We start from the raw sequence: 25,851 nt of genomic DNA on the forward strand, positions 1-25,851 counted from the left end.
CATTTCATACCTTTATGAGTCATGATTATATCCTATTTTTAATATCATCCTTTATAACATTATCAACTATACTTTGATGGTGTCATTTTTCCAGGATATGCCAAGAGGTCATGGTCACTGACTCCTTAATAGTCAAGCTGTGTACATATGCCTGACAGAGAGTCAATTGTTTAAGGTTATTGAAATTGATTTCCTACCTCAAGAAAAAAAATAGCCCCAGGTCTTGCATAAGGTATAAATTCATAGCACAGTAAGAATCATTTGAAATACATTTTTAATTTTTGAAAAATCAATATGTAATCTACAAAATATTTTGTTACATGATAAAGGCTTAACCTGTTTTATATTTGTATGGACAGAATATAAAACTGTATTTTAAGTAAAACATAATAGTAATTGTTAAGGAAGGCCTTCTAACTGAATTTATAAGAAAAGGAGCTGTATCATAAGCACAGCTCTAGAATGAAGGGAACTAACATCCTAGAACTGTCTAGTATACATGTCAGGTTGAAAATTCCAGCCTTTTTTTATGTGCTGGAAAGTATCTTTTTTACATCTATCTTTTAAATGGATAAACTCTTTTGATTCCCACAGAAAAAGGAAATGTCCTTAAATTCAGATCTGCACAATTGATCATGTAATAATCTACCTATGAATTCATTTACACAGTTAATATGATCCTATAACTGGAAAGGTGACCAGACTAGTCACAAACTGGTCAATTCCTTGAAAGTCTGTTCATTTGACCCCAAAATGGTCAAACTCACAATGGAGTGATCTACAGCAAAATACTAGAAAAGGAATATTTCCTCCCTTATTCCTTTCCTTTCCCTCTCCCCTCCCTTAAAAGCAGGAGTTTTTTGAAGATCGCTATTCTGGCAAGGGCAATTCTGCTTAATTTGAACCTTGCCTGATTTTTCACCTAGAGTTCTGTAGTCACATTTGACCTCCTGCCTGTTCTGAGGTCAGAAGAATTGAATAAGCCTCCCCTACCTACACAAAATGGTAATTTAATACTAAGCAATGAATATTTAAGAATCCTAATAGATATGCAAATTAACAATTATGCTGTAGCACCCTGCTGTTAATGCTATCAGCCTCTGCAGTGCCACGGACACTCCATTTGGGCTTTAGCCCAGCTTTTGCTATTATATTGTCAACTCTGAATCTTGACATGTCCTGAAGGCCCAGTGGCTTGTGAGTGAATAACCCTGGCAGGGAGGTACCCACAGATACTAGTCAACCTGTGAAGCATGAGGGGCGATTAAGTGAACCCTTTGCTGAATATATTTTGAGGTGTAAATCATCATTAGGTTCATCCTAACCAGACTGTGAGTTCTTTGTGGGCAGGATGCCACAAAACATACGTAGAAAGGAATGGTAGTAATTAACCCAGCTAACTTCACTGGGACTGTGGGCAGCATCAGTTTCGGGCTGCCTCCGTATTTGTTTTCAGCAGACTGAAGTGACTCTAGAGTGCGCCCACACCAGATGATAAGAAAAGATGATGGAATTTTTTTACATGACATACACACACAGATTTGCCATACTATACATCAGCAGTGCACCTCAAGCATATGATATTATAAGCAATGCATCAAATGTAGTTAAAAAGAGCAATAGTGGCCAGGAGCAGTGGCTCACGTATGTAATCCCAGAATTTAGGGAGGCCAAGGCGGGAGGATCACCTAAGGTCACGAGTTTGAGATCAGCCCGGCCCACACGGTGAAACCCCGTCTCTACTAAAAATACAAAAGAATTTCAGCTGGGCATGGTGGCTTGCGCCTGTAACCCCAGCTACTCAGGAGGCTGAGGCACGAGAATTGCTTGAACCCAGGAGGCGGAGGTTGCAGTGAGCCAAAATCGCACCACTGCACTCCAACCTGGGTAAGAGAGTGAGACCCCATTTCAAAAAAAAACAAAAAATAAAAACAGCAATAGCAATTCCTTTCAACCATTACCTTGTGTATTCTTTTCCTCTGCAGTAAAATAATGAAGAGCAATAAAATCTGCTGATTGATACAGACCATCATGTTTGTCTTAATCTGTTTTTGAACAGATTACAATGAATGTAATATAATATTAAATAAAACATATGAAATAAACTCTGTAGGCCAATACCTAAATGTTCTTTGGAAGAACATTACATCAGTTTTGACTCAAAACAAATCTAGCCAATAGAGAAACGTATCTCCTTATTTAAGATTCAACTTAAATTGAGGGTATATTAACACCACATGGGGGGGGTTTGTTTTTCAGACTAAAAATAATATTTGGAATATAAATGTCATAAATTTTAAAATTCTCACTTTTCACTGTAAATGCTAAAAGGAAATTATAAACAATTATAAGTGCTAATGCTATTGACTTTTCATTACAAACCAAACTATTATAGTCATTTACCTGACTCTGAAGAATAAAAATGTTGCCTCTTAGAAATCTGGGTAAAATAACCAATTGTCTTTCACTTTGCTCACCTTTTAATGAAAAATACTCTAAATTAAGCAGAATTAGCATAAAATAGCATGATAGCAGAACTAGTATAAAATAATCATAACGTGATTTAGACTTCTACTCAAGAGAGGCACGTGTTCAATACAATAATACTTTATCAAAATACGTCCTTAGAGTCTATACTTTTGGAAAATAATATTCATAAATTTAAAAAATTCATATTTAATATATAAATATGCTAACTAGTGTCCAATACTCAGATTCCATTTTGAAAGGAATCTTGCCAAGTGAAAGGAAATATGTCTTAGTGATTTGTACTAAAATATGTAGGACAACAGAAACAGCTGCTTTGCAGCACACACCAGAATACAAACACATTTTGAAAATAACAATATAGTAGGAGAGAGACAGGTACCAAATATAGCCAATTATTACTTAGCAATGTGGTAAGAAGACAGGAAAATAAGTAATTCAAAAGCACAGACACTTCCAGATCTACATTTTAGCCTGTGGTTTCAACATCATTCTACACCTAGCCACACTTCAGTGGCAAGCTAGAGGGAAAATTAAGCATTTTGGTTCACGTCTCCTTTGACCGCCTTACCCTCTGGTACAGGAACTAACCAGCAAGAGATGGGAAAAAATAAAGACGGCAGCTCAGTAATCCAGGGTGCAAAACAATCAGCCACTGAGTAATCAAAAATCAAACTGGCTGCAGGGTCACACGGCGAGTAACAGTGCCTTTGAGTTTCAACAGGAAGCTAAACATCACACAAATTATAGAAACATTTTAGATCAAACCCCTAGGACAAAAGCATATGAAAAGCATAAAATACAGATTGTTCAGTTTTAGATCTAAACTTCTCTAAACACAGCCATCAGACCCGTCCTAAAACCACTATTCAGAAGTCATTTCCGTGATACGGTAGCAGGACTTGTGTGTGATTTCAGTGAATTACGTATCTGACAAGTGGGGTGTCATCACAAACTCTTGCTACTCCTACTGAGTTATGCAGTCACCAATTTTATCTGGGTCTTCTCCATCGATTTTAATCCACTTCTTTTCTATTTCCACCTGTTATGCAAAAGCAAAACACAGGCAACATTAACAAATGCAACACAGCACTCACACCTCTTCAGTCCTATTTTATACATCCAGTACAGACTGCAAAAACCTCACCCTTTGGACACAGACACAACCCTCTACCCTCCTGCAGTAGCTTCTGAGTGAAGCACTCTGCTCTCCTTTTGAACAAGAGTCCCCCTCCCCTAAATCCTCCCCTCCAGGGTCAAATCTTCAAGAGCACCAAAGCTGTCTTCTAAGTCAAACGTAGTTTTTATAAAAAGTATACAGAATACATATATTGAGAAAAACACAGATCTGGCTAGAACAGACATGTGATCAATTATTCCTCCCCCCTGGGTATATGGCTGTATCATATATCTGGCCATTGGCCCCTGAGATTTATAATATACCCAAAATTCTCTCTCTAACTGAAAGAAACCAGCTTACAAACTATAAGGTTGGTTCAAAACTAATGGCAAAAACCGTGATTACTTTTGCAGCAACCTAACAGTGAGCCAGCTGGGCCAAACCATCTGCTCTTCGTCATTTTTGTCTCAGCTCAAATGTCACATCATCATGGAGGTCCTGCAGGACTATCCCAGATAAAGCCCTCCAGTCACTTTCTATCCTGTTACCCTATTTTAGTATCTTAGAATTTTTCATTAGTTGAAATCATATTCTTTATTTATTTATCTACTAATTATTTTTTGTTTACCTCCACTAGAAACTACGCTCCATAGGGACAGGGACCTTGTCTCTCTGTTCACACTGCTGTGTCCCTGCATGTGGAGCAGTATCTGGCACTTTGAAACTACAACAGATAATTACTAAATGGAAGAAAACATTTTTAAACTGCCACCAGGTGCAGATCAACTAGTAAATGCTATTAAAGCTAGAGATACTTTGTAAATTTATTTATTTATTTATTTATTTGTTTGTTTGTTTGTTTTTTTGAGACAGGGTCTTGCTCTGTTGCTAGGCTGGAGTGCAATGTCACCATCTCAGATCACTGCAACCCCCATCTCCCAGGTTCAAGCAATTCTCCTGCCTCAGCCTCCTGAGTAGCTGGAATTACAGGCATGAGCCACCACGCCCAGCTAATTTTTGTATTTTTAGTAGAGACGGGGTTCCACCATATTGAACAAGATGGTCTTGATCTCTTGACCTCGTGATCCACCTGCCTCGGCCTCCCAAAGTGCTGGGATTACAGGCGTGAGCCACCGCACCCAGCCTTGTAAAGTAATTTTTAATTGTCCACTAAAACTTCACGAACCTGGCACATCCTGTGAATAGGAAAATAAGTATAAACGCAGTCTCCATGCGCACTGGACCCACATTTCAGTCACACATAATACTTATATACCTAGTGTTATAGGTCAGGTTCCCCAAGAAGTAGACGCTGAGATGGAGATCTTTGTGCAGAAAGTCTACTGGAGAGTGCTGTCAAGGTCAACACTCATGGGGAAGTGAGGCAGGAAAGGAAGCTAAAGGGGCAGAGAGAGAAGCTGGGCTGCAATGCAGTCATAATGAAGGCTTCTGCCCAGGCTCTGGAGAGCTGAAGCTGGGCTGACCCTACAGAGTTAGCCCAAGTTGATGTAAAGGGGCCTGTACACCCCTGCTTCTATTCCAGGAAGGAGGCGAGACCTCGGGGAAGGCAGCTATCTTCAGCCGGGGCAATTCCCAGCTGATGGGGAAATGCATCCTTCAGTTCTGAAGGGGCTGCACGGGATAGCACTACCAATCTTTTTTTTTTTTTTTTTTTTTTTTTTTTTTTGAGACAAAGTTTCACTCTTGTTTCCCAGGCTGGAGTGCAATGGCGTGAACCAGACTCACCGCAACATCCGCTTCCTGGGTCCAAGTGATTCTCCAGCCTCAGACTCCTGAGTAGCTGGGATTGCAGGCATGTGCCACCAAGCCCGGCTAATTTTGTATTTTTAATAGACAGGGGGTTTCTCTATGTTGGTCAGGCTGGTCTCAAATCCCCAACCTAAGGTGATCCGCCCCCCACAACTTCCCAAAGTGCCGGGATTACAGGCGTGAGCCACCCACCGCACCCAGCCCCCATTACTTTTATAATAGAAAAAGGTTACAGGCACAGTGGCTCATGCCTGTAATCCCAGCACTTTGGGAGGCCGAGGCAGGCAGACACAAGGTCAGGAGATTGAGACCATCCTGGCCAACACGGTGAAACCCCGTCTCTACTAAAAATACAAAATTAATTAGCTGGGCATGAAGGCACACATCTGTAGTCCCAGCTACTCAGGAGGCTGAGGCAGGAGAATTGCTTGAACCCAGGAGGCAGAGATTACAGTGAGCCGAGACCGTGCCACTGCACTACAGCCTGGACCATAGTGTGACACTCCGTCTCAAAAAGAAAAAGAAAAAGGTAACTGGACCCAAACATAGACTTCTAAACAGATAGTCCAAAATAAAGAAAAATCCTGACTTACATTACTATAGTATAGGAGCCCCAGTTGGTATTAACGATGTCATGTATAATATCACTATTTTTAATAGAAATAAATGAGTAGAAAATCAGAATGGCATTAATCATTGCTACAAGTCAAGCAATATATAGATTTTAAAAGCTATTCGAGGGACACATGTTCTCAGGCTGTGTCACAAGCAAAATTTAAATTTTTTAAAATAAAATAAATGCTATTAAAAATCATAAAATATTGCTCATAAATATTGAAAGTCATAATGCAAACATAAATTCTAAACTGAACAACCTGTCTGTAATGCACTGTTTAATTGTTGTGATTTTTGAAATATTTTCTAAAATACTTTTAGGCCAGGTGCAGTGTCTCACGCCTGTAATCCCAGCACTTTGGGAGGCTGAGGCGGGTGGATCATGAGGTCAGGAGTTCTACACCAGCCTGGCCAACATGGTGAAACCCCATCTCCACTAAAAATACAAAAAATTATCCGAGCATGGTGGCACATGCCTGTAATTCCAGCTACTCAGGAGGCTGAGACAAGAGAATCACTTGAACCCAGGAGGCAGAGGCTGCAGTGAGCCGAGACCACGCCACTGCACTCCAGCCTGGGCAACAGAGCAAGACTCTGTCTCAAAAAAAAAAAAAAAAACATAAAACTTAAAATAAAACCAGCAAGATATGTCATCATTTCAAGATACTGTGAGAAATATGTGGCAAAGAATAGCCATATATCTACTAAACTTAAGGATAAGAAAGGAAAACAAGGTTAGAAACAGATGTAAGTGTATGTCCTCCTTTTGTTCATCTGCCTAAGAATGCAGAAGAGTTGATGGCAAACATTTAAAACTACCGTAATACCAGGCTGGGCATAGTGGCTCATGCCTGTAATCTCAGCACCTTTGGGAGGCCAAGGCAGGAGGATCACTTGAGGCCAGGAGTTTAAAACCAGTTTGACCAACATAATGAGACCCCATCTCTATTAAAATTTTTAAAATAAAACCTAAAACTTCCATAAGCTAGGTGTGGCGGCTCACGCCTGAATCCCAGCACTTTGGGAGGCCGAGGCAGTCAGATCACCTGAGGCTGGGAGTTCGAGGCCAGCCAGGCCAACATGGCGAAATGCCATCTCTACTAAAAATACAAAACAAAGCAAAAAATAGCTGGGTATGGTGCCAGGTGCCTATAATCCCAGTTAGTTGGGAGGCTCAGGTAAGAGAATCTCTTGGACCCAGGAGATGTGGGTTGCAGTTAGCCAAGATCATGCAACTGCACTCCAGCCTGGGTGACACAGTGAGACACCATCTTAAAAAAAAAAAAACAATTTCAAACTACCATAATAGAGTAACTCAGCATTTCCTAAAGCAAGCTCCACAGAATACTATTACCCAAGATAGGGATAAGTGTTTTACATACACATACCCAGATAGACAAGACACCATAGCCAATGAGTTGGGGAAAGTTGGGTTAACTAAGTTTAACACTTTTCTTTATTGCAGGACTTCTTGGGGCCTTTAACATTAATTTAGTATTTGCATTCCCCAACTTATTTTTCACTTGGGTAATTATATGGGACATGTGTTCTGCAGCACACATTTTGAGAAATGGTATTCTATCTAACATCAAAACTTTTAAAATAAATATGCTTCTAAAATGTAGACTCATTTTTAAAGTCTGTTTTTCATTGAGAGCTAAATTATCAAGTGTTCCCAACATTCTACAGAATGGATGGGAAGAACTAAGCTCAATGGTGGCCATCAAGTTTCCATAGGTGAGATCCTCTCTAGGGCAAATCTCACTACACATATACACACATACACACACACAGTCACAAAAGACAGCAAAACAAATATTTAAAGGGAAATCAGGTGACAGTTCTGGAAGCTGTGGGATGTACCTGGATGTTGTAGCAAGCTCGCTGCTGAACATGTTTCTGTGGCTGGACATCACTCTCCACCCCCAGAGACCTGGCCTCTGTCCTTGAGGCACAGGTGTCAGGCATGGAAAAGTGAACGGTAGCAAATGGATACCAATCCGAGGGAATTTCTTGGTCTGATCCAAGCTCTAATTTGTATGACAGACAATGGGGTTGATCAAGACCTTGAGGGAAAAAAAAATCAAACAGTCAAATTATTTTTATGGCCATTGAACACTTCTCTTGAATATAAAAGGCACTCATCTCTTTAATAAGGAATTTGATTAGCACTGCAGCATTGCAAATTTCATTTAAACAACATACCATGAAAATCTACAATTTTGCACTAACTAGGGGGAAGCCGTCTGAGATTTTTAAGTACCGGCTTTAAAACAAGTATGACTTTATTACTGTTTTGAATAAGAATGGTAAAAGTTAAAAATTTAAAAATTAAAAATATATTACTATATGCATGCACAGATAAACTCCTAAAAACATTTTCAATTAGAAATATTACTATTAATTAGAAATATTACTATAATATTTAGCAGATTATAATATTAATATATATTATACTATAATATAATTACTGCTATACTAATATAATCTGCTAAATGCTTATATTTAAAAATATTACTATTAATGTTTAACTTATATTAAACAATATTATGTTTAATTTATATTAAACAATATAGTAATATTGTTAAACTTAATTAAGTTTTCCATAATTAAAAGATAAAAGTAATATTTATATTAAGCATAACTTGGCTACAATGTGCTCAAGGCTGTACAAGCCGCCTTTTCTTAGACTGAATAACATCTTATAATTATTAATTTATTCATTTTCTTACCATCTATCTATAGATAACTCAAAAATAAACTCCAGCCCAAATTAAGTCATATTATTTTAAAATTCTTATCTTTAAAAGTTAAACTTTTCAGAAAACGTTCCAGACCAAGAATTCCTTTTTCAGTGAACAAATTATTTTTCCTACTGTAATTCTCACTTATCTTTCCAAAATACTTTGACTGGAACAGCTATACACAGTAGAGATGGGCATACTGGCCTTTAATATTTTAATCTAATATTGATTTTCACTTGCTATGCCAGGCCAGGTTCAGTGCCAGATCCAGAGATACTGGATATACTCAAAGATTTTAGATGGGGGTCTGAGAGAGAGAGGGGGAGAAAGAGAGAAAGAGAGAGAGAGAGTGTGTGTGTCGGGGGGGGGGTGTATGTTATAAGGAAATGAAAAATATTTTCTTTGTAATCACTGTAGCAGCTTTACAAACGTTCTGTGATTCTGTTGCATTGTTCATAGCATCTCCATATCCAATGTGGCTATCCTTACTTAAATAAATGTATGAAATAAGAGTAATTTCCAGAGGCAGATTAAATGACTGTAGCACTGACATAGCTGGAGAAAGGGCATTTCCATCTGAATATAGCTTTAGGCACAAAAACAAGAGTTTAAAGGATTGCACTTAATTCTTAAAAGATAAATTGCCTTTCCTTCCATACAACCTGTTTCTTATAGAGAGACTAATAGGATCTTAAGGCTGTAAAAAGCCTTGAGAAGTCATCAATTAATTAACCAACAGATACTCATTAGCCATCTCTACCACTTACAGGTAGGGTAGGACAACAGTGGCCTCTGAGGTGCCCTTAACAACCCAGATCACTGCAGGCAAGTGATAACTTCATTCTCATACACACACACACAAGAGAGATTCCATACTCCATTACTCTTTCTAGTCCTCTGTCTGCAGTGAGGATACAGTAAGTTCATTTACACTTCATGCAGGCACTCTTTCAGTCTTGTTATGGCAAAGTGGTTAGGGCTAGGGTTACAAATTGCTTACCTCTCTGAGCCTCAGTTTCTGCATCTGAAAATGAGGATAATGAGAATAACCTGAACCTTATAAAGGTTGTTGTGAGGATTAACCAGTTCATAGGCATACAGAACTGAGGCAGTAGCATTCTATATCGGTATAGATGAGCTAGACATATTATTTTTCAAAGTGCTATTCAATTCTAAAGCCAGTATTATTTAATTACTATAATTTTGCTAATATAGGGACTGTGAATGCTACACATTCAGAGTTAAAAATGATACTAGATATGATCTGATTTCATACTCACACTTTATAAGAAAAAACTATTTGGGGAAATTTTATGATGAAAATTGAAAAAAAAAACTACACCCAAGTTGAAGACTTAATGCTCCAAAAATTTCAGAAACAAAACCTTTCTACTCACTTTTCTTTAAAAATGGTAAAAGAATGCCTTTTTCAAGTTTTCTGGCTTACTTTTCATGGCTTTTGAAAATGCTAAATGCTCTACAGTATTTAGTAACACACTCCCTCTCCAGGCTTTGTGCTCCATAGGGACAGGTATCAGGTCTGTCCTTAGCGCAACGTCAGTCATGTTTGGGGCTTAAAGGATATTTGTCAAATTCACCCATTAATGAATAAAAGATAGAGGAAAATCCTGTTGTCTCAGGGCTGACCACCAGGGGGAACTGTCGAGCTTTGGTCATTGTTCTCAACATAATTCCTTTTCTTAGGACAGGGAATGTGATTTTCAAATCACAAAATCTTGGGTCTAGCCGACATCTGTCCCTCTTGAATCAAAATATTTTACATCTGAAACTGAATTGCTAGAGGGCCGAAGGGAATGAATGGCAAGAGGATGACAGAAGTGGAGGAGGAGAGAGCAACCAATGTGCTGATGAGAGAAAAAGAAAAATTGGGAAATTAGAGGTAAATATATTTACAATCCTCCACCTCTCTCATCCCTCTTTCTAATTCTGTGCCACTATATACACATCCTCTGGCTAACCAGCATCCTCATTTGTCTTCAGCTATCTTTCTTTCTCTCTCTCTACCAGCCCGACAAAGCTCCTCTACTGTCCTTTACACTTTAGTATGAATGAAGTCTGTGAGCTACTGCCTCAGGCAAACCTTTGTTGTAAAATGAAAGGCTTGCCCACTATTGAAGAAATACTAAGCATTGACAAGCTGTTAGAAGAGACATTAAGGGACCAGCAACCCTCCCCACCTTTCCAGAAATCACAGGTAAGTGATTTCCCCAATAAAAAAAGGTCAGTCCTGATCCCTCAAATTCCCAGGAAGGAAAAAAAAAAAAAAAAAAACGGTTTTATAATTATGTGAGTATAGACTAGTGGATAGATTCTTGCCAGGTACGGTAGCTCACACCTGTAATCCCAACACTTAGAAGGCCAAGGTGGGTGGATTGCCTGAGCTGAGTTTGAGACAAGCCTGAGCAACTGGCAAAACCCCATCTCTACCAAAAATACAAAAAATTAGCCAGGCATGGTGGCACGTGCTGTGGTCCCAGCTACTTGGGAGGCTGAGGTGGAAGCATAGCTTGAGCCTGGGAGGTAGAGGTTGCAGTGAGCTGAGATCTCATTGTCGCACTCCAGTGCTGAAAGTGAAAGATTTAGGAGTAAATTATAGACACAGAGAAGCTGGGGAAAGGTGAGGGATGCTGAGCAAAGGCAGTGGCAGTGAGATGCAGGGGATGGGTGAGTGAATTCAGTGGAGGTGAAACCCCATCTCTACTAAAAATACAAAAATTAGCCGGGCATGGTGGCAAGTGCCTATAGTCCCAGGTACTCAGGAGGCTGAGGCAGGAAATATATTTTTTCCTTTAGTTTCCATTTTTGAAGTATTTTTTCAAATAATGCAAGTTTTTCAGAAGCTACTTTGAAAAGGATAAAATTGTAAAGAGCTTTTTAAAAACTTTACATTCTCTAAATACACAACTGATCAAAAGTCATATAGAAAAATAGAGATACATTCTGGGATCCTGCTGTTCTAAGTGTGTTCCTTGGGCTAGATGCGTTGGCATTATGTCAGCACTTGTGAGAAATCACAGTATTCCAGATCCCACTTCTCAGTCAGAATCTACATTTTAACAAGGTGATTCCGGGGCACACAAAAGTTTGAGAAGCACTGCCTTAGGACAGATTTCCCCTCTGCTCCAACCTTATTCTTTCCATACTGCTCAAGAGGCAGATTAGGTTATAGCCTGCCCTGGCACCCTCTCACTCTGCATTACTGTCCCCACCCCTTAACAGAGAAGCCTGGGGCAGGGCCCTGTAATCCCAGAAATGTCCTGCCCTAAGCCAGGCTCACAGCTGCACCATGCCCTCTGGACTCCACCTGACACAGCCCCACTGTGTTTTCCCTGGGCCTCCTCTTTGTGCACAGACCTGATCTCAATAAAGCAGCTGTGATCCCAAAGGATTTGTTCAGTGAATTATCACCGTGTAATTGACTGAAATGCTTATAAAATGTTCTGTGTGGGCCTGGTGATATGACGGTCTTACAAAAAAATTCCTGAAGGGAAAGATCAAGTCCAGCCAGTTTCTCTGGACTTGTCTATTCTCGTCATTGTTCTTGGTGAGCTCCACTGCTAATACTCATGGGAGGCTGAGCACGGTGGCTCATGCCTGTAATCCCAGCACTTTGAGAGGCCAAAGTGGGTGGATCATGAGGTCAGGAGTTCGAGACCAGCCTGGCCAATATGGTGAAACCCTGTCTCTACTAAAAATTAGCTGGGTGTGGTGGCATGCGCCTGTAGTCCTAGCTGCTCAGGAGGCCGAGGCAGAAGAATCGCTTGAACCCGTGAGGTGGAGGTTGCAGTGAGCCAATATGGCGCCACTGCACTCCAGCCTGGGAGACAGAACAAGACTCCATCTCAAAAATAAACACTCACAGGAGAGCAATAATAGAACTCTAGAAGACACAAGGATATGCAGAGCAAGAACGATCCCTGCCTAGGGGACCAGGTCAGTAGTTCTCAACTCTGGCCACATGAGCCTTTATAAACATCAATAACTGGGCCTCACCTTCACAGAGCCTGATTAGTAGGGTATGGGGCCCAAGTATGGGTATGTGTTTGAAGTTTTAATGATGCTAACATGAGGCCAGGGCTGGGAAACAGATTTTAAAAGGACAGATGATGAGAAGAGCCCAGGCTATCTCAGCTAATGACCATTGCCTACCTATTCACCAAAGTCAGAGCCCCTGACCGTGTCCCATCCCCTTCCTGCCCCTCATGCCCATAGAGAATCTATCATCATTTGGGGGCACCTCCTCTGAATTCACTCACCCATCCCTTGCGTCTCACTGCCACTGCCTTTGCTCGGCATCCCTCACCTCCTGCCAACTTCCCTGTGTCTATAATCTACTCCTAAATCTTTCCTCTGCACTGCATGCCAGCCTTTCTGAAACAAGATATAATTCTGTAGCAGTCATGCCTGCAGACAACCCAGAGGACCCAGTGACACACAAACTTCACATCCCACAGCATGGCCCACTGGTCCTAATACACTGGTCTCTTCCCCCACCACTCCCTCGGCTCTAAAACTTAGGCAAGATCCCCCACGTACACAGCTGTGGTTCTGCTGTTTCTTTCTTTGATGGAAACTCAATTGACTCTCCCAGCCATCCGCTCTTCCACGAAGCCCTCCCTAGTCCCCAGGCAGTTTATCACCCTTTCCCCTGGGATCCCTAAGTGTTCGTGTTTGTACGAGCCTGAAACTGTGCGCTTTCCCACAGTGCCTTTGGGTAGCTGCTTCGGAGTCTGTCTCACCTTCCAGACGTTAAGTTTCTGGTAGAGTAGGAATCATGTTTGTGTCTGTATCTCCTAAGCACTCAGCGCACAGCCTATAACTAGAAGAAACTTAGTAGATGTTTGTGGAATAAATGAGTGAGCCTCCTTCTCAATAAACTGATTGAATCAGTTAACTACACCATTAACTCTGAAAAAAAAAGTGCAGGGTTATAAACAGGATTATTTTCACAAGAAGCTTTATACATGTCTGTACTTCCAAAATTAAGAAAGATGATTGGTATGGGTTCTCAATTTAAAAAAAAAAACTGTGGTTACCCTGGCCAGGCTTAGCCAAGGGCTTAGTTCCTTCAGGGCCTCCTGGAATGCCCCTGCTCTAGGTAGAGCAATAGGAATGGACTACAGAGGGGGCCTCTGACACCAGGTGGACAAGCCTGCAGGCTGAGCCGGTTGTGCTGCTCTCTCAAAAGCATAATTACCACTTCGAGTCTATGCAAACTGCTTTGGACCTTTTGTTCCAGTCCTGTGACCATCTCTAGGATCAACGGCAAACAGCAGGAGTTAGTTTATCATCCAGATTTCACGGGAAGCCTGCAGATCCAGGAGGTTCCAGTAGCCATTCCAGCCTGCCTGCCTTTCTACCTGCTTCTCTTTCCCCTTTTTTTTTAGCAAAATGAAAGCCAATATTCTGATTTTGTTTAACGCCCTAATCTAAAACTAGCACAAATAACTTTCAGAATAGACCATTTTGAACCTGTATGAAGACCTCAAAACTGGTTTCCCTGGCATAAAGATAATCTGCACATGGTTCAGTTTGCCTCTCTATCCAAGTTATAGAAGAAAGCAGGGGCCGGGCATGGTGGCTCACACCTGTAACCCCAACACTTTGGGAGGCCAAGGCAGGTGGATCACTTGCGGTCAGGAGTTCAAGGCTAGCCTGGCCAACATGGCAAAACCCCCATCTCTACTAAAAACACAAAAATAAGTGAGGCGTGGTGGCACACGCCTATAGTCCCAGCTACTCGGGAGGCTGAAGCAGGAGAAGCACTTGAACCCGGGAGGCAGAGGTTGCAGTGAGATTGCACTGCCCTCCGGCCTGAGCAACAGAGAGAGCCTCCGTCTCAAAATAATAATAATAATAATAATATAGGCAGGTTTGAGAAACACTGCCTTAAGGCCACCCCAAAGAAAAATGCTTCCTCTTAAGTCCACAACCTGGAGGGGCAAGCTTAAATTTCTCTGAAGGACTACAGCAGCTGTGAGCCATCTGGAAACAGGGATCTGATTTTTATTTATCTTTATCCCCAGCACTTGATGTGGCATTTGGTACACAGTACATGCTCAGTAAAGGTTTGGATGGATGGATGGAATGATGGATGGATCAACTCAGGCCCCCCAGCCCTGCCCCCAGTTTAACTCAAGAGACCAGTGACCAGCACTGTGCTAGGGAAAAAAAACCTCAACTAAAATAGGGAACAGCTCTAATTTTAAAATTTGGTTTTAGACTTTATTCTATTAAGCCTACCACTAACTTACTACTCCAAAATAAGCAGTACTATAACTGTCTTTTCAAGTTCTGACTTCTAGATAATGGTTTTCTTTGCAAAATTTTTAAAAATTAACTGAATTTTTAACACTCAAGTGTGTCCACCTAATTCTAAAACAAGCAGTTAAGGCCATTCATACATGGTGGCTCACACTTGTAATCATAGAATTTTGGGAGGCCAAGGTGGAAGGATTCCTTGAGCCCAGGAATTCAAGACTAGCCTGGGCAACATAGGAAGACATCGTCTCTACTAAAAAAACAAAAAATTAGCCAGGCACGATGGTATGCATCTGTAATCCTAGGTACTGGGGAAGCTGAGACAGGAAGTTCACTTGAGACTGGGAAGTAAAGGCTACAGTGAGCCATGATCATGCCACTGCACTCCAGCCTGGATAACAGAGTGAAATCCTGTCTCAAATACAAAAGCAATACCAGTTGAGATGGCCAAGTGAATTCAGTCAACAAAAATCAATTTGGCTAAAAATGAAAGCAGTCTTATTTCAAAGAGCAGGGAGCAAACCTAAGGAAGAAGTGGTATTGGCTGAGAATGCAAAACAGTTCTGGTACATTCACAATGACAGATCTTTAAAGAATAATTAGGGAATCTCAGCTGTATCAGAAACATTTTTAGCATTTGAAGTTGATGGGTTAATCTCAACCATGGATATCAATGAACTTTTCTCTTAGTGCTGCCATCCACAACAAATTTCTAGTCTAGCATAGTATTTTGTATGATATTTTTTTTAATTGTTAAACAGTTAAACTTATCTGGTAGAAATAGGTGCAAAAGGAAAGAAATAAACTAGCTATTTAGCTAAATGTTCCCTCTCCCACCCCAAAGCATGGCTTTAGCTGACAAATTGCCACCTGTCTCTACCTGGTTTCAACCCAAAGAGGAAGGTGAAAATATTTAAGCTATTTCCCATGAAAATAAACAGGGTGTTGAATATTTACTTGAATTTTTGTCTGGAAGCCGGTCTATCTTCCATACCACTGCCTGGTAGGCACTCTCATATTTTGCTGACCCCACAGTGACTTGAATGACAGGTTCAGATTCGAGTTCGTGTAAACTCCCCAGACATGCCCGGCGGTTCATTTTGGCTTTCAGAGACTTCTGCCTCTGGAGGTTCATGGTCCAAAGGGCCTTGATCCACTGCGATGGGACAGGAAAGTGTATCATTATATTGTCACAGGACCTTAAGGAACCAGCATGGGATGACCTCTGTACCAATGAGGCCATGTTGACAAAAGCCTGAAGTTCCACATATGCTCCCTGGACAACCACTACAGACTTCAAGGAAAAGGGAAGATCGTCCCCGTTATACAAAGTCTTGAAACGCAACAGCTCAAAACGGCAGGCATCTACAGATACAAACTTAATGATTCTTGACTGCTCAAATTCTTGTACTTTCACACACTTGTGAAGATGGTAATCAAGAATATCAATCCCCTTTTTTTCTGAGTCCTTCTCAAAATAGGATTCATCTCGCTTAGGCAACTCAAGATCATTCAAGGTTAAAAAGCATTCCAGGTTCCCATTCACAAAGCAGAGGCAATAAATCTGAGTTATCACAGCACTTTCAACCAATTTTCCTTCTTTTGTAACTTTACCCCAAAAGTTGTCCACAATTTCCAAGGAAATTTCTTGCTCCTCGTAGTTCTTTTTTGGTTTTGAAATAGCTGGCAACTTAATCAGCTCCTCCTCCACGGTAGTCAGAAAGTCAAGGAAGTCATGGTACGATGTGGACCCCAACTTCAGCATCTGTTCTACGTCTGGTTCATGAACTACTTCTGTCTTAGAATGGTATTTCCTTTTTTCTGTGTAAGACACATGTTCGATCTTCACAGTATGGATTTTTCCTGCTACACTAAAGTTCTCAACCTTGGGTTCAGAAAGCCTACAATGTGGATCAAGTTGTATCTCTTTAAATGGTTTTTCTAATCCCTGCTCATAATACATCTGCAAAATTCCTCCAGGCAAAACTTTCAGAAAAATTGGTCCCCATTGCCGGGAAGACATCATATTCTTCTTCTCAGGAATTCTCAGCATGAAAGACCATCCGGCTTTTGGCTGACTCCTGAAGAGTGTGTGGGGGACAAAGGCAGAGGCATTTTCTTCAGCATATAGACAGTGCATAGACAAACTTCTAAGCGAGTCTTGGTTCTCAGCTGACTGGAGGTGTTCAAGCTTCTCACAGATATAGTTGAGTGAACATTTATTTAGGCTTTTTTGATCAATAGGCATCTCTCTGTCTCTTGATGAGAACATCTTTTTGCTGCCTGGTGGGTCAAGGGTGAACTGGGAATCACTGCCTTCATCTTTCCAAAATGGACTTGAAAAAGCACAGTCCTCTCGAAAATACTGAAACTGGGGAAGATCATCACTTTGGAATTCTAGGCTTTCAGCCTGGTGAGGGTTAATTTCATCTGGAAGGCCTACTTTGGGAGCTGGGTGTGTATAAGAGTGGTCACTGGGTAACAAGGCATGAGATAAACAGGTTGGTCTGGGAGGCAGTAAAGAAGATCCTCCTCCTGGTATTGTGAGTGGGCTGTCTGAAGATGATTCCGGAATAGGATAAAGCACATGAGTTCCCGCTTTGGGGATGCCAGGAAAACCTGGGAAGTCTTTGGTAGGTGTAGAAAGAGGAGAGTTACTTGGAGGTCCTGGACTGAAATAAAAGTCTACAATGGGGGAGGAGAGAGGGGTGCTGCTGGTGGAAGAAGATCCACTAGGAAATTCCCTGAGGCCAGGAAGGTTCAGCTTCAGTCCATTTGGTCTACAGACACCTTGATTCTCCAGAGGAAAATTCTTTGACTTTTGAGAAGACTGGAAAGCAGGATCATCATCAAAGGTGACCCAGTTGCCTGGGTTTGTGGAGCACATCTTTGGGATCAGACTGTGGTCTTGTCAAGGAATCAAATATGTTGTCTCTGTCAAAAAAAATAAATAAATAAAGAGAAAATAGGCATATAAAATGAAGGCGGGAATAGTTACTAAAGGTCTTTAGTTCTGATAAATATTTGGATATAAAGGCATCCAGATTTACAGATTAACCAAGTTCAAAGAAATGCTTAAAAATTATAACTCTGTTGTTGGCTAAGTGGATTAAAAATAAATAAAAAAACAAGATCCAACTATATGCTGTCTATAAGGGACTCACATTAGATTTAAGGACACACATATGCTGAAAGTGAAAGGATGGAAAAAGATATTCCATGAAAATGATATCCAAGAGAGAGCAGGAGTAGCCATATCTAAGTAAAATAAACTTGAAGTCAAAAACCATCGTTGGAAACAAAGAAGGACATTATATAACGATGAAAGAGTCAATTCACCAGGAAGATATAACAATTACAAATATACATTAATCCAGCCAGGAATAGTGGCTCACAACTGTAATCCCAGCACTTTGGGAGGCCAAGGCAAGCAGGTCACCTAAGGTCAGGAGTTCGAGACCAGCCTGGCCAAAATGGTGAAACCCCATCTCTACTAAAAATACAAAAATTAGCCAAGCATGGTGGCAGGCACCTGTAATCCTAGCTACTGGGGAGGCTGAGGCAAGAGAATTACTTGAACCTGGGAGCAGAGGTTACAGTGAACTGTGATAGTGTCACTGCACTCCAGCCTGGATGATGGAGTGAGACTCCGTCTCAAAACACACACACACACACACACACATACACATATATATATATATATATATACACACACACACACACACATATATACCCAACATCAGAGCACCCAAATATATGAAGCAAACATTGACAGAGCTGAAGGGAGAAATAGCCACTCATTAATAATAGGAGATTTCAACACCATACTTTCAACAATACATAGAACATCCAGATAGAAGACCACTAAAGAAACAGAGGACCTGAACACTATAAACTAAACAAAACTCTAGACATATTCAGAACATTCCACCTAACAGCAGCAGAACACATATTCCTCTCAAGCACACACAGAACATTCTCCAAAGCAGATCATATGTTAGGTTACAAAACAAATATTAAAAATGTGAGAGGATTAAAATCACACAAACACTTTTTCTAACCACAATGGAATAAAACTAGAAATTAATAATAGAAGGAAAACTTAAAAATTCAGAAATATGTGAAAATTAAACAACATATTCTCGAACAACCAATGGATCAAAGAAGAAATAAAAAAGAAAATTAGAAAATATCTTGAGACAAAAAAAAATGAAAACAGCACACCAAAATTTATGGGATGCAGAAAAAGCAGTATCCAGAGAGAATCCAAACACCTATATTAAAAAAGAAAAGAGGTCTGGGTGCAGTGGCTCACGCCTGTAACCCCAGCACTTTGGGAAGCCAAGGTGGGCAGGTCACCTGAGGTTAGGAGTTTGAGATCAGCCTAGCCAACATGGTGAAACCCCACATCTACTAAAAACACAAAAAATTAGCTGGGCGTGGTGGCACATACTTGTAATCCCAGCTGCTTGGGAGGCTGAAGCAGGAAAATCACTTGAACCTGGGAGGCAGAGGTTGCAGTGAGCCGAGATTGGGTCATTGCTCTCCAGCCTGGGCAACGAGAGTGAAACTCTGTCTCACTAAAATGGTGTTGGAAAAACTCGATATTCATGTGCAAAAGAATGAAACTAAACTGTTATCATATACCAGGGATGTCCAACCTTTTGACTTCCAATGGCTACATTGGAAGAAGAATTGAGGTCAGGTGCAGTGGCCCATACCTGTCTGTAATCCCAACACTTTGGGAGGCCAAAGCAGGTAGATCACTTGAGGTCAGGATTTCGAGACCAGACTGGCCAACATGGCAAAACCCCATCTCTACTAAAAATACAAAAATTAGCCAGGAGTGGTGGTAGGCACCTCTAATCCCAGCTACCTGGGAGGCTAAGGCAGGCAAATCACTAGAACCTGGGAGGCGGAGATTGCAGTGAGCTGAGATTACACCACTGCACTACAGTCTGGGCAGCAGAGAGGGACTCTGTCTCAAAAAAAAAAAAAAAAGGAAGAGGAACAAGAAGAACTGTTTTGGGTCACACAGAAAATACACTAACACTAATGATAGCTGATGACCTGGAAAAAAAAAAGAGAGAAGAGAAGAAAAAAAAATCTCATAATGTTTTAAGAAAGTTTACAAATTTGTGTTGGGCAGCCATCCTGGGCCACATGTGGTCTGTGGGCTGCAGGCTAGAGAAGCTTGTTTTATACCATACACAACAATCAACTCAGAATGGATCAAAGAGGCCAGGTATAGTGGCTCACGCCTGTAATCCCAACAACTTGGGGAGGCTGAGGTGAATAGATCACCTGAGGTCAGGAGTTCAAGATCAGCCTGGCCAACACAGCGAAACCCCCATCTCTACTAAAAATACAAAAAAATTAGCCAGGCCCGGTGGTGCGCTCCTGTAATCCCAGCTACTCAGGAGGCTGAGGCAGAAGAATTGCTTGAACCTGGGAGGCAGAGGTTGTGGTGAGCCGAGTTTGCACCACTGCACTTCCAAAGGAAAAAAAATGGATAAAAGATTTAAACATAAGACTTGAAGCTATAAAACTTTTTTTTTGAGATGGAGTCTTGCTCTATGCCCAGGCTGAAGTGCAGTGGCACAATCTCGACTCACTGCAACCTCCACCTCCTGGGTTCAAGCGATTATCCTGTCTCAGCCTCCTGAGTAGCTGGGACTACAGGTGCGTGCCACCACACCCGGCTAATTTTTGTATTTTTAGAAGAGACGGGGTTTCACCATGTTGGTCAGGCTGGTCTGAAACTCCTGACCTCATGATGCGCCCACCTGAGCCTCCCAGAGTGCTGGGATTACAGGGGTGAGCCACCGTGCCCGGCCAAAACTATAAAACTCTTAGAAAGAAATGCAGAGGAAAATCTTCATAACATTGGTCTTGGCAATCATTTCTTGGATATGGCAGCAAAGCACAGGCAACAAAAGCAGAAACAGAAAAGTAAAACACCATTAAACTTAAAGTTTCTGCACAGCAAAGGAAGCAATCAACAAAGTAAAAAGGTAACATAAAGAATAGGAGAAAACATTTGCAAACAGTATTTCTGATAAGGAATTAATATCCAAAACATAAGGAACTCAATAAACTCAACAGCAAAAAAATAAATCATGCAATTTAGTAATTGGCAAAGTACTTGGATATGTCTCCAAAAAGACATACGAACGGCCAGAAAGTATATGAAAATATGTTCAGCATCACTAATCATCAGGAAAATGCAAATCAAAATTACAATGAGATATCATCTCATACCTTTTAGAATGGCCATTATTTTCTTTTTAAAAAATGAAAATATGGCTGGGCGAGGTGGCTCATGCCTATAATCCCAGCACTTTGGGAAGCAGAGGCGGGTGGATCACTTGAGGTCATGAGTTCAAGACCAGCCTGGCCAACATGGTGAAATTCCGTCTCTACTAAAAATACAAAAATTAGCCGGGCGTGGTGGCAGGTGCCTGTAATTCCAGCTACTCAGGAGACTGAGGCATGAGAATCGCTTGAATCCAGAAGGCGGAGGTTGCAGTGAGCCAAGATCATACCACTGCACTTCAGCCTAGGTGACAGAGTGAGACTTTGTCTCAAAAAAAAAAAAAAAAAAAAAAAAGGAAAATAACAAATCCTGGCAAGGACATAAGAAATTGGAACCCTTGTGTATTGTTGGTGGGAATGTAAAGTGGTGCAGCCACTCTGGAGAACACTATGGAAAGCCCTCAAAAAATTAAAAATAGGGCCAGGTACAGTGGCTCACGCCTGAAATCCTAGCACACTGGGAGGCCAAGACAGCGGATCACCTAAGATCAGGAGTTTGAGACAAGCCTGGCCAACATGGTGAAATCCCATCTCTACTAAAAATACAAAATTAACTGGGCGTGGTGGCAAGCACCTGTAATCTCAGCTACTTGGCAGGCTGAGGCAGAATTGCTTGAGCCCAGGAGGCACAAGTTGCAGTGAACAGATATGACGCCATTGCACTCCAGCCTGGGAAACAAGAACAAAACACCATATCCAAAAAATAAAATAAAATAAAAATAGAACTACCATATCATCCAGCAATCTCACTTCTGGGTACTTATCCAAAAGAATTGAAAACAAGGTCTTGAAAAAATATTTGCCTTCTCATATTCATTGCATCATTATTTACAATAGTCAACAGATGGAAAAACCCAAATGTTCATCAGTGGATGGATGCATGCAGAAAATGCAGCATATTCATACAACAGAATATTATTCAGTATTAAAAGGAAGAAAATTCTGATGCAGGCTGCAACATAGATGAACCTTCAGCACATTATGCTAAGTGCAGTAGGCCTATCACAGAAGGACAAATCCTACATAACTCCTCTTATACGAAGTATGTAGTGCTCAAACTCATGCAGCAGAAAGTAAAATGGTGGTTGCCAGGAACTGGGAGGAAGTAAAAATGGGAAGTTGCTGTTCAATGGATATAGTTTCAGTTACGTAAGATGAAAAAGTTCTAGAGTGCTGCTGTACAATGATGCACATATTGTTCATAACGTTTTGTGCACTTAAAAACTCTTAAAAGAGTAGCTCTCCTGTTACGTAGTTTCATTTACCACAACTGAATAAAACTGGAATACATTTGAATCCATTCAATAAATCTTTTTTTTTTTTTTTTTTAGACAGAGTCTTGCGGTGTCGCCCAAGCTTAAGTGCAATGGCCTGATCTCGGCTCACTGCAACCTCCGTCTCCTGGGTTCAAGTGATTCTCCTGCCTCAGCCACCTGAGTAGCTGGAATTACAGACATGTACCACCATGCCCAGCTAATTTTTGTATTTTTAGTAGAGACGGGGTTTCACCATGTTGGCCATGCTGGTCTTGAACTCCTGACCTCGTGAACCGCCCATCTCGGCCTTCCAAAGTGGTGGGATTACAGGCGTGAGCCACTGTGGCGGCCTAATTCAATAAATTTTTATCTGAGTGACCACTGTGTACCCAGATCTTGTTATTATTGTGAAAAATACAAGAGGAAAAGATTAAAAATCCAATTTGTAAAGAACTTATAACCCATTGACAGCCCAAAAATACGTGAAGTTTACAGTTTAGAAGTATTTTAAAATTCACAATCTCAGTTATCAAAAAGACCCTGTGAAGTGTATTATTATTCTTCTTTCATAGCTGAGATGACTTGGGTTTAGGTTCATTGCCTAAAGTGGCCCAGACAGTAAGAGGTAGAGCCAGGGCCCGACGCTGTGGCTCACGCCTGTAATCCCAGCTCTTAGGGAGGCAGAGGCAGGAGGATAGCTTGAGCCCAGGAGTTCGAGACCTGCCTGGGCAATATAGCGAGACCCCGTTCTCCACAAAAAGGAAAAAAAACAAAAAGACCAAAAAAAAAAAAGTAAAAATAAACAAATAAAAAAAGACGTAGAGCCAGGATGTTTTAAATAACGGCTTTATTGAGGTATAATTCTTATACCGTAAATTCACCCTTTTAAAAAAAGTATCAATTCAGTGCCTTTTAGTATGTTAGCAGAATTGTGCAACCATCACAACTATCAATTTCCACAGCAATTCTTTTTTTTGAGATGGAGTCTCACTCTGTCACCCAGGCTGGAGTGCAGTGATGTGACCTCAGTTCACTGCAACCTTCCCAGGTTCAAGCAATTCTCCTGACTCGGCCTCCTGAGTAGCTAGGATTACAGGCATGCACTATCACGCCTGGCTAATTTTTGTATTTTTAGTAGAAACGGGGTTTCGCCATGTTGGCCAGGCAGGTCTCGAATTCTTGACCTCAAGTGATCCACACACGTGGGCCTCCCAAAGTGCTGGGATTACAGGCGTGAGCCACCACACCTGGCCAAATTCTACAACATTCTTATCGTCCCAATAATAAACCCTGTATATTTATTGGTAGTCACTCCACATACTCCCCTTGCCACCAGCCCTGAAAACCACTACACTAACTTCTGTCTCTATGAATTTGCCTTTCAGGACATTTCATATAAATCGAATCATACAACATATGGCTTTTGTGTCTGGCTTCTTTCACCTAGCATAATGTTTCCAAGGTCATCCATGTTGTAGCACATATCAGTGCTTCCTTTCTTTTTATGGCTGAATAGTAGTCCACTGCATGGAAATATCACACTTTGTTTATCCATTTATCAGTTGATAGACATTTGGTTTATTTCCACTTTTTAGCTATTTTGAATAATGCTGCTCTGAATATTTGTGTATAAGTTTCATGTGATCATTTCTCTTGAGTATATACCTAGGCATGGAAAAACCAGGATCACTTCAGCCCAACTTGATACAACAAATTATTGAAATTATTCTAATAACACCAGAGGCAATGAAATGTAAGGACCACAACGATGATGTGGGGCTTGGGTAACCCAAATTCTGGGCACTGCTCTGTCACTCATTAGCTGTGTGCACAGCCTCCCCAGACATTCAGTGATTACACTAGAATGAGCTCTGTAGTCCTTTCCAACTCTAAAGTGATGCTATGGTGGTTGACACCCAGTGGAAAATTTGCCAAAAGCAGAAATTGTATTACCACTAAGTACATGAGCCTTAGTGCTAGGATATTTATCTTTCAGAGGAGAGGTCTTGCTATGTTTCCCAGACCAGTCTCAAATTCCTGGGCTCAAGTGATCCTCCTACCTCAGCCTCCCAAATAGCTGGGATAGGGCAAATGTCCAAACTGACAGAAAATGAAACTCCCTGAGATCTACCGATGTAAAAATGCAAAACCTGCTGGAATCATGCCCATGGGAAAGGCCTATTTTTCTCCCTCCAGCCCACTGTCTTGCCTCCCCTTGTGGATAATGAAGCTTCAACCAATGCAGTCACTCAACCTTGGAAAATAGCCAACACAAAGAGAGAGAGGGCCTGGGGCTCACTAGGGACAGAGCACTCACTGTTGTCATTTGCTGCATCCACACATTCCTGAGGGCACAAAAACACACAGTGGAGGGTGGCCCAGGCTGCTGGCTCTCTGGAAGCCATTTCACTGTCACTGTTCTTAGACTGAAGCTGCCATGAAGCACCTTCCCTCAGAGCAGAGAGTGCACAGTTTCAAGGGGACCCACCAGGAAGCTCAGAGGTGGGAAATCAGCAACACTATTTCTGACCCATCTCCATCTCACCCTCTTCAAAAGGCATCCAGCCAAAATAACTCCTCCTATAGGGTGAGAGCTTGGGAAAATATTTACTTCAGTTGGGTTTATTAAAAAGAAAAGAAAAAAGAAATAATCCCATTTCAGACTGAACACAATTCTGATGTATGCCAAAAATTTCGCCTCCTCAGCTTTCCTTGTAGCTTCAAAATTTGCGACAGTGGTGTTGGTGTCTTCAGTTTTGGGTTATTATGAGGCAAATAAACCAATTTCCATAAGCAGGACAAAAGAAATCAAGCCCATTACTTTGTAAGCAGCCCTGAAATTTTTTTTAAGCAAACCTTACACAAAAATCTCCTACTTCAGCTGGGCATGGTGGCTCATACCTGTAATCCCAGCACTTTGGGAGGCTGAATGGGTAGATCACCAAGTCAGGAGTTCAAGACAAGCCTGGCCAAGATGGTGAAATCCCCGTCTCTACAAAAAATAAAAAATTAGGCATGGTGGCAGGTGCCCATAATCCCAGCTATCGGGAGGCTGAAGCAGAGAACTGCTTGAATCTGGGAAGCGGAGGTTGCAGTGAGCCAAGATCACACCACTGCACTCCAGCCTGGGAGACAGAGCAAGACTCAGTCTCAAAACAAAAATCTCCTACCTTGAACCCCAAATCTATGTAAAGTGCACTCCTACCCCCTCACTGTCCACCTTTCACCCCTGTATAGGACGCTTTCATAGAAAGCACTCAGC

At 41.2% G+C, this 25,851-nt stretch overlaps 1 protein-coding gene across 4 annotated transcripts in view; it reads right to left on the reverse strand.

Moving 5' to 3' along the window:
* Positions 1-255: 255 nt before the first annotated feature.
* STON1 (stonin 1) overlaps positions 256-25,851 on the reverse strand; it is a 60,856-nt gene continuing 35,260 nt past the window's right edge. For 3 of the 4 annotated variants that reach the window (XM_032292163.1, XM_032292166.1, XM_032292165.1), the window contains exons 2-4: positions 15,976-17,952; positions 7,856-8,058; positions 261-3,529 (exon numbers count right to left, since the gene is read on the reverse strand). In XM_032292163.1, the coding sequence (XP_032148054.1) occupies positions 3,455-3,529; positions 7,856-8,058; positions 15,976-17,905 (2,208 nt within the window). In that variant the 5' untranslated portion in view covers positions 17,906-17,952 and the 3' untranslated portion in view covers positions 261-3,454. Of the gene's footprint in view, positions 3,530-7,855; positions 8,059-15,975; positions 17,953-25,851 lie in introns of all 4 variants that reach the window. The other variant, XM_032292162.1, reaches the window with a different exon arrangement.

Source organism: Sapajus apella, unplaced genomic scaffold (assembly GCF_009761245.1).
Source record: "Sapajus apella isolate SASKATOON/1434 unplaced genomic scaffold, GSC_monkey_1.0 scaffold26, whole genome shotgun sequence".
In the NCBI taxonomy this organism is placed as follows: Eukaryota; Metazoa; Chordata; class Mammalia; order Primates; family Cebidae; genus Sapajus; species Sapajus apella.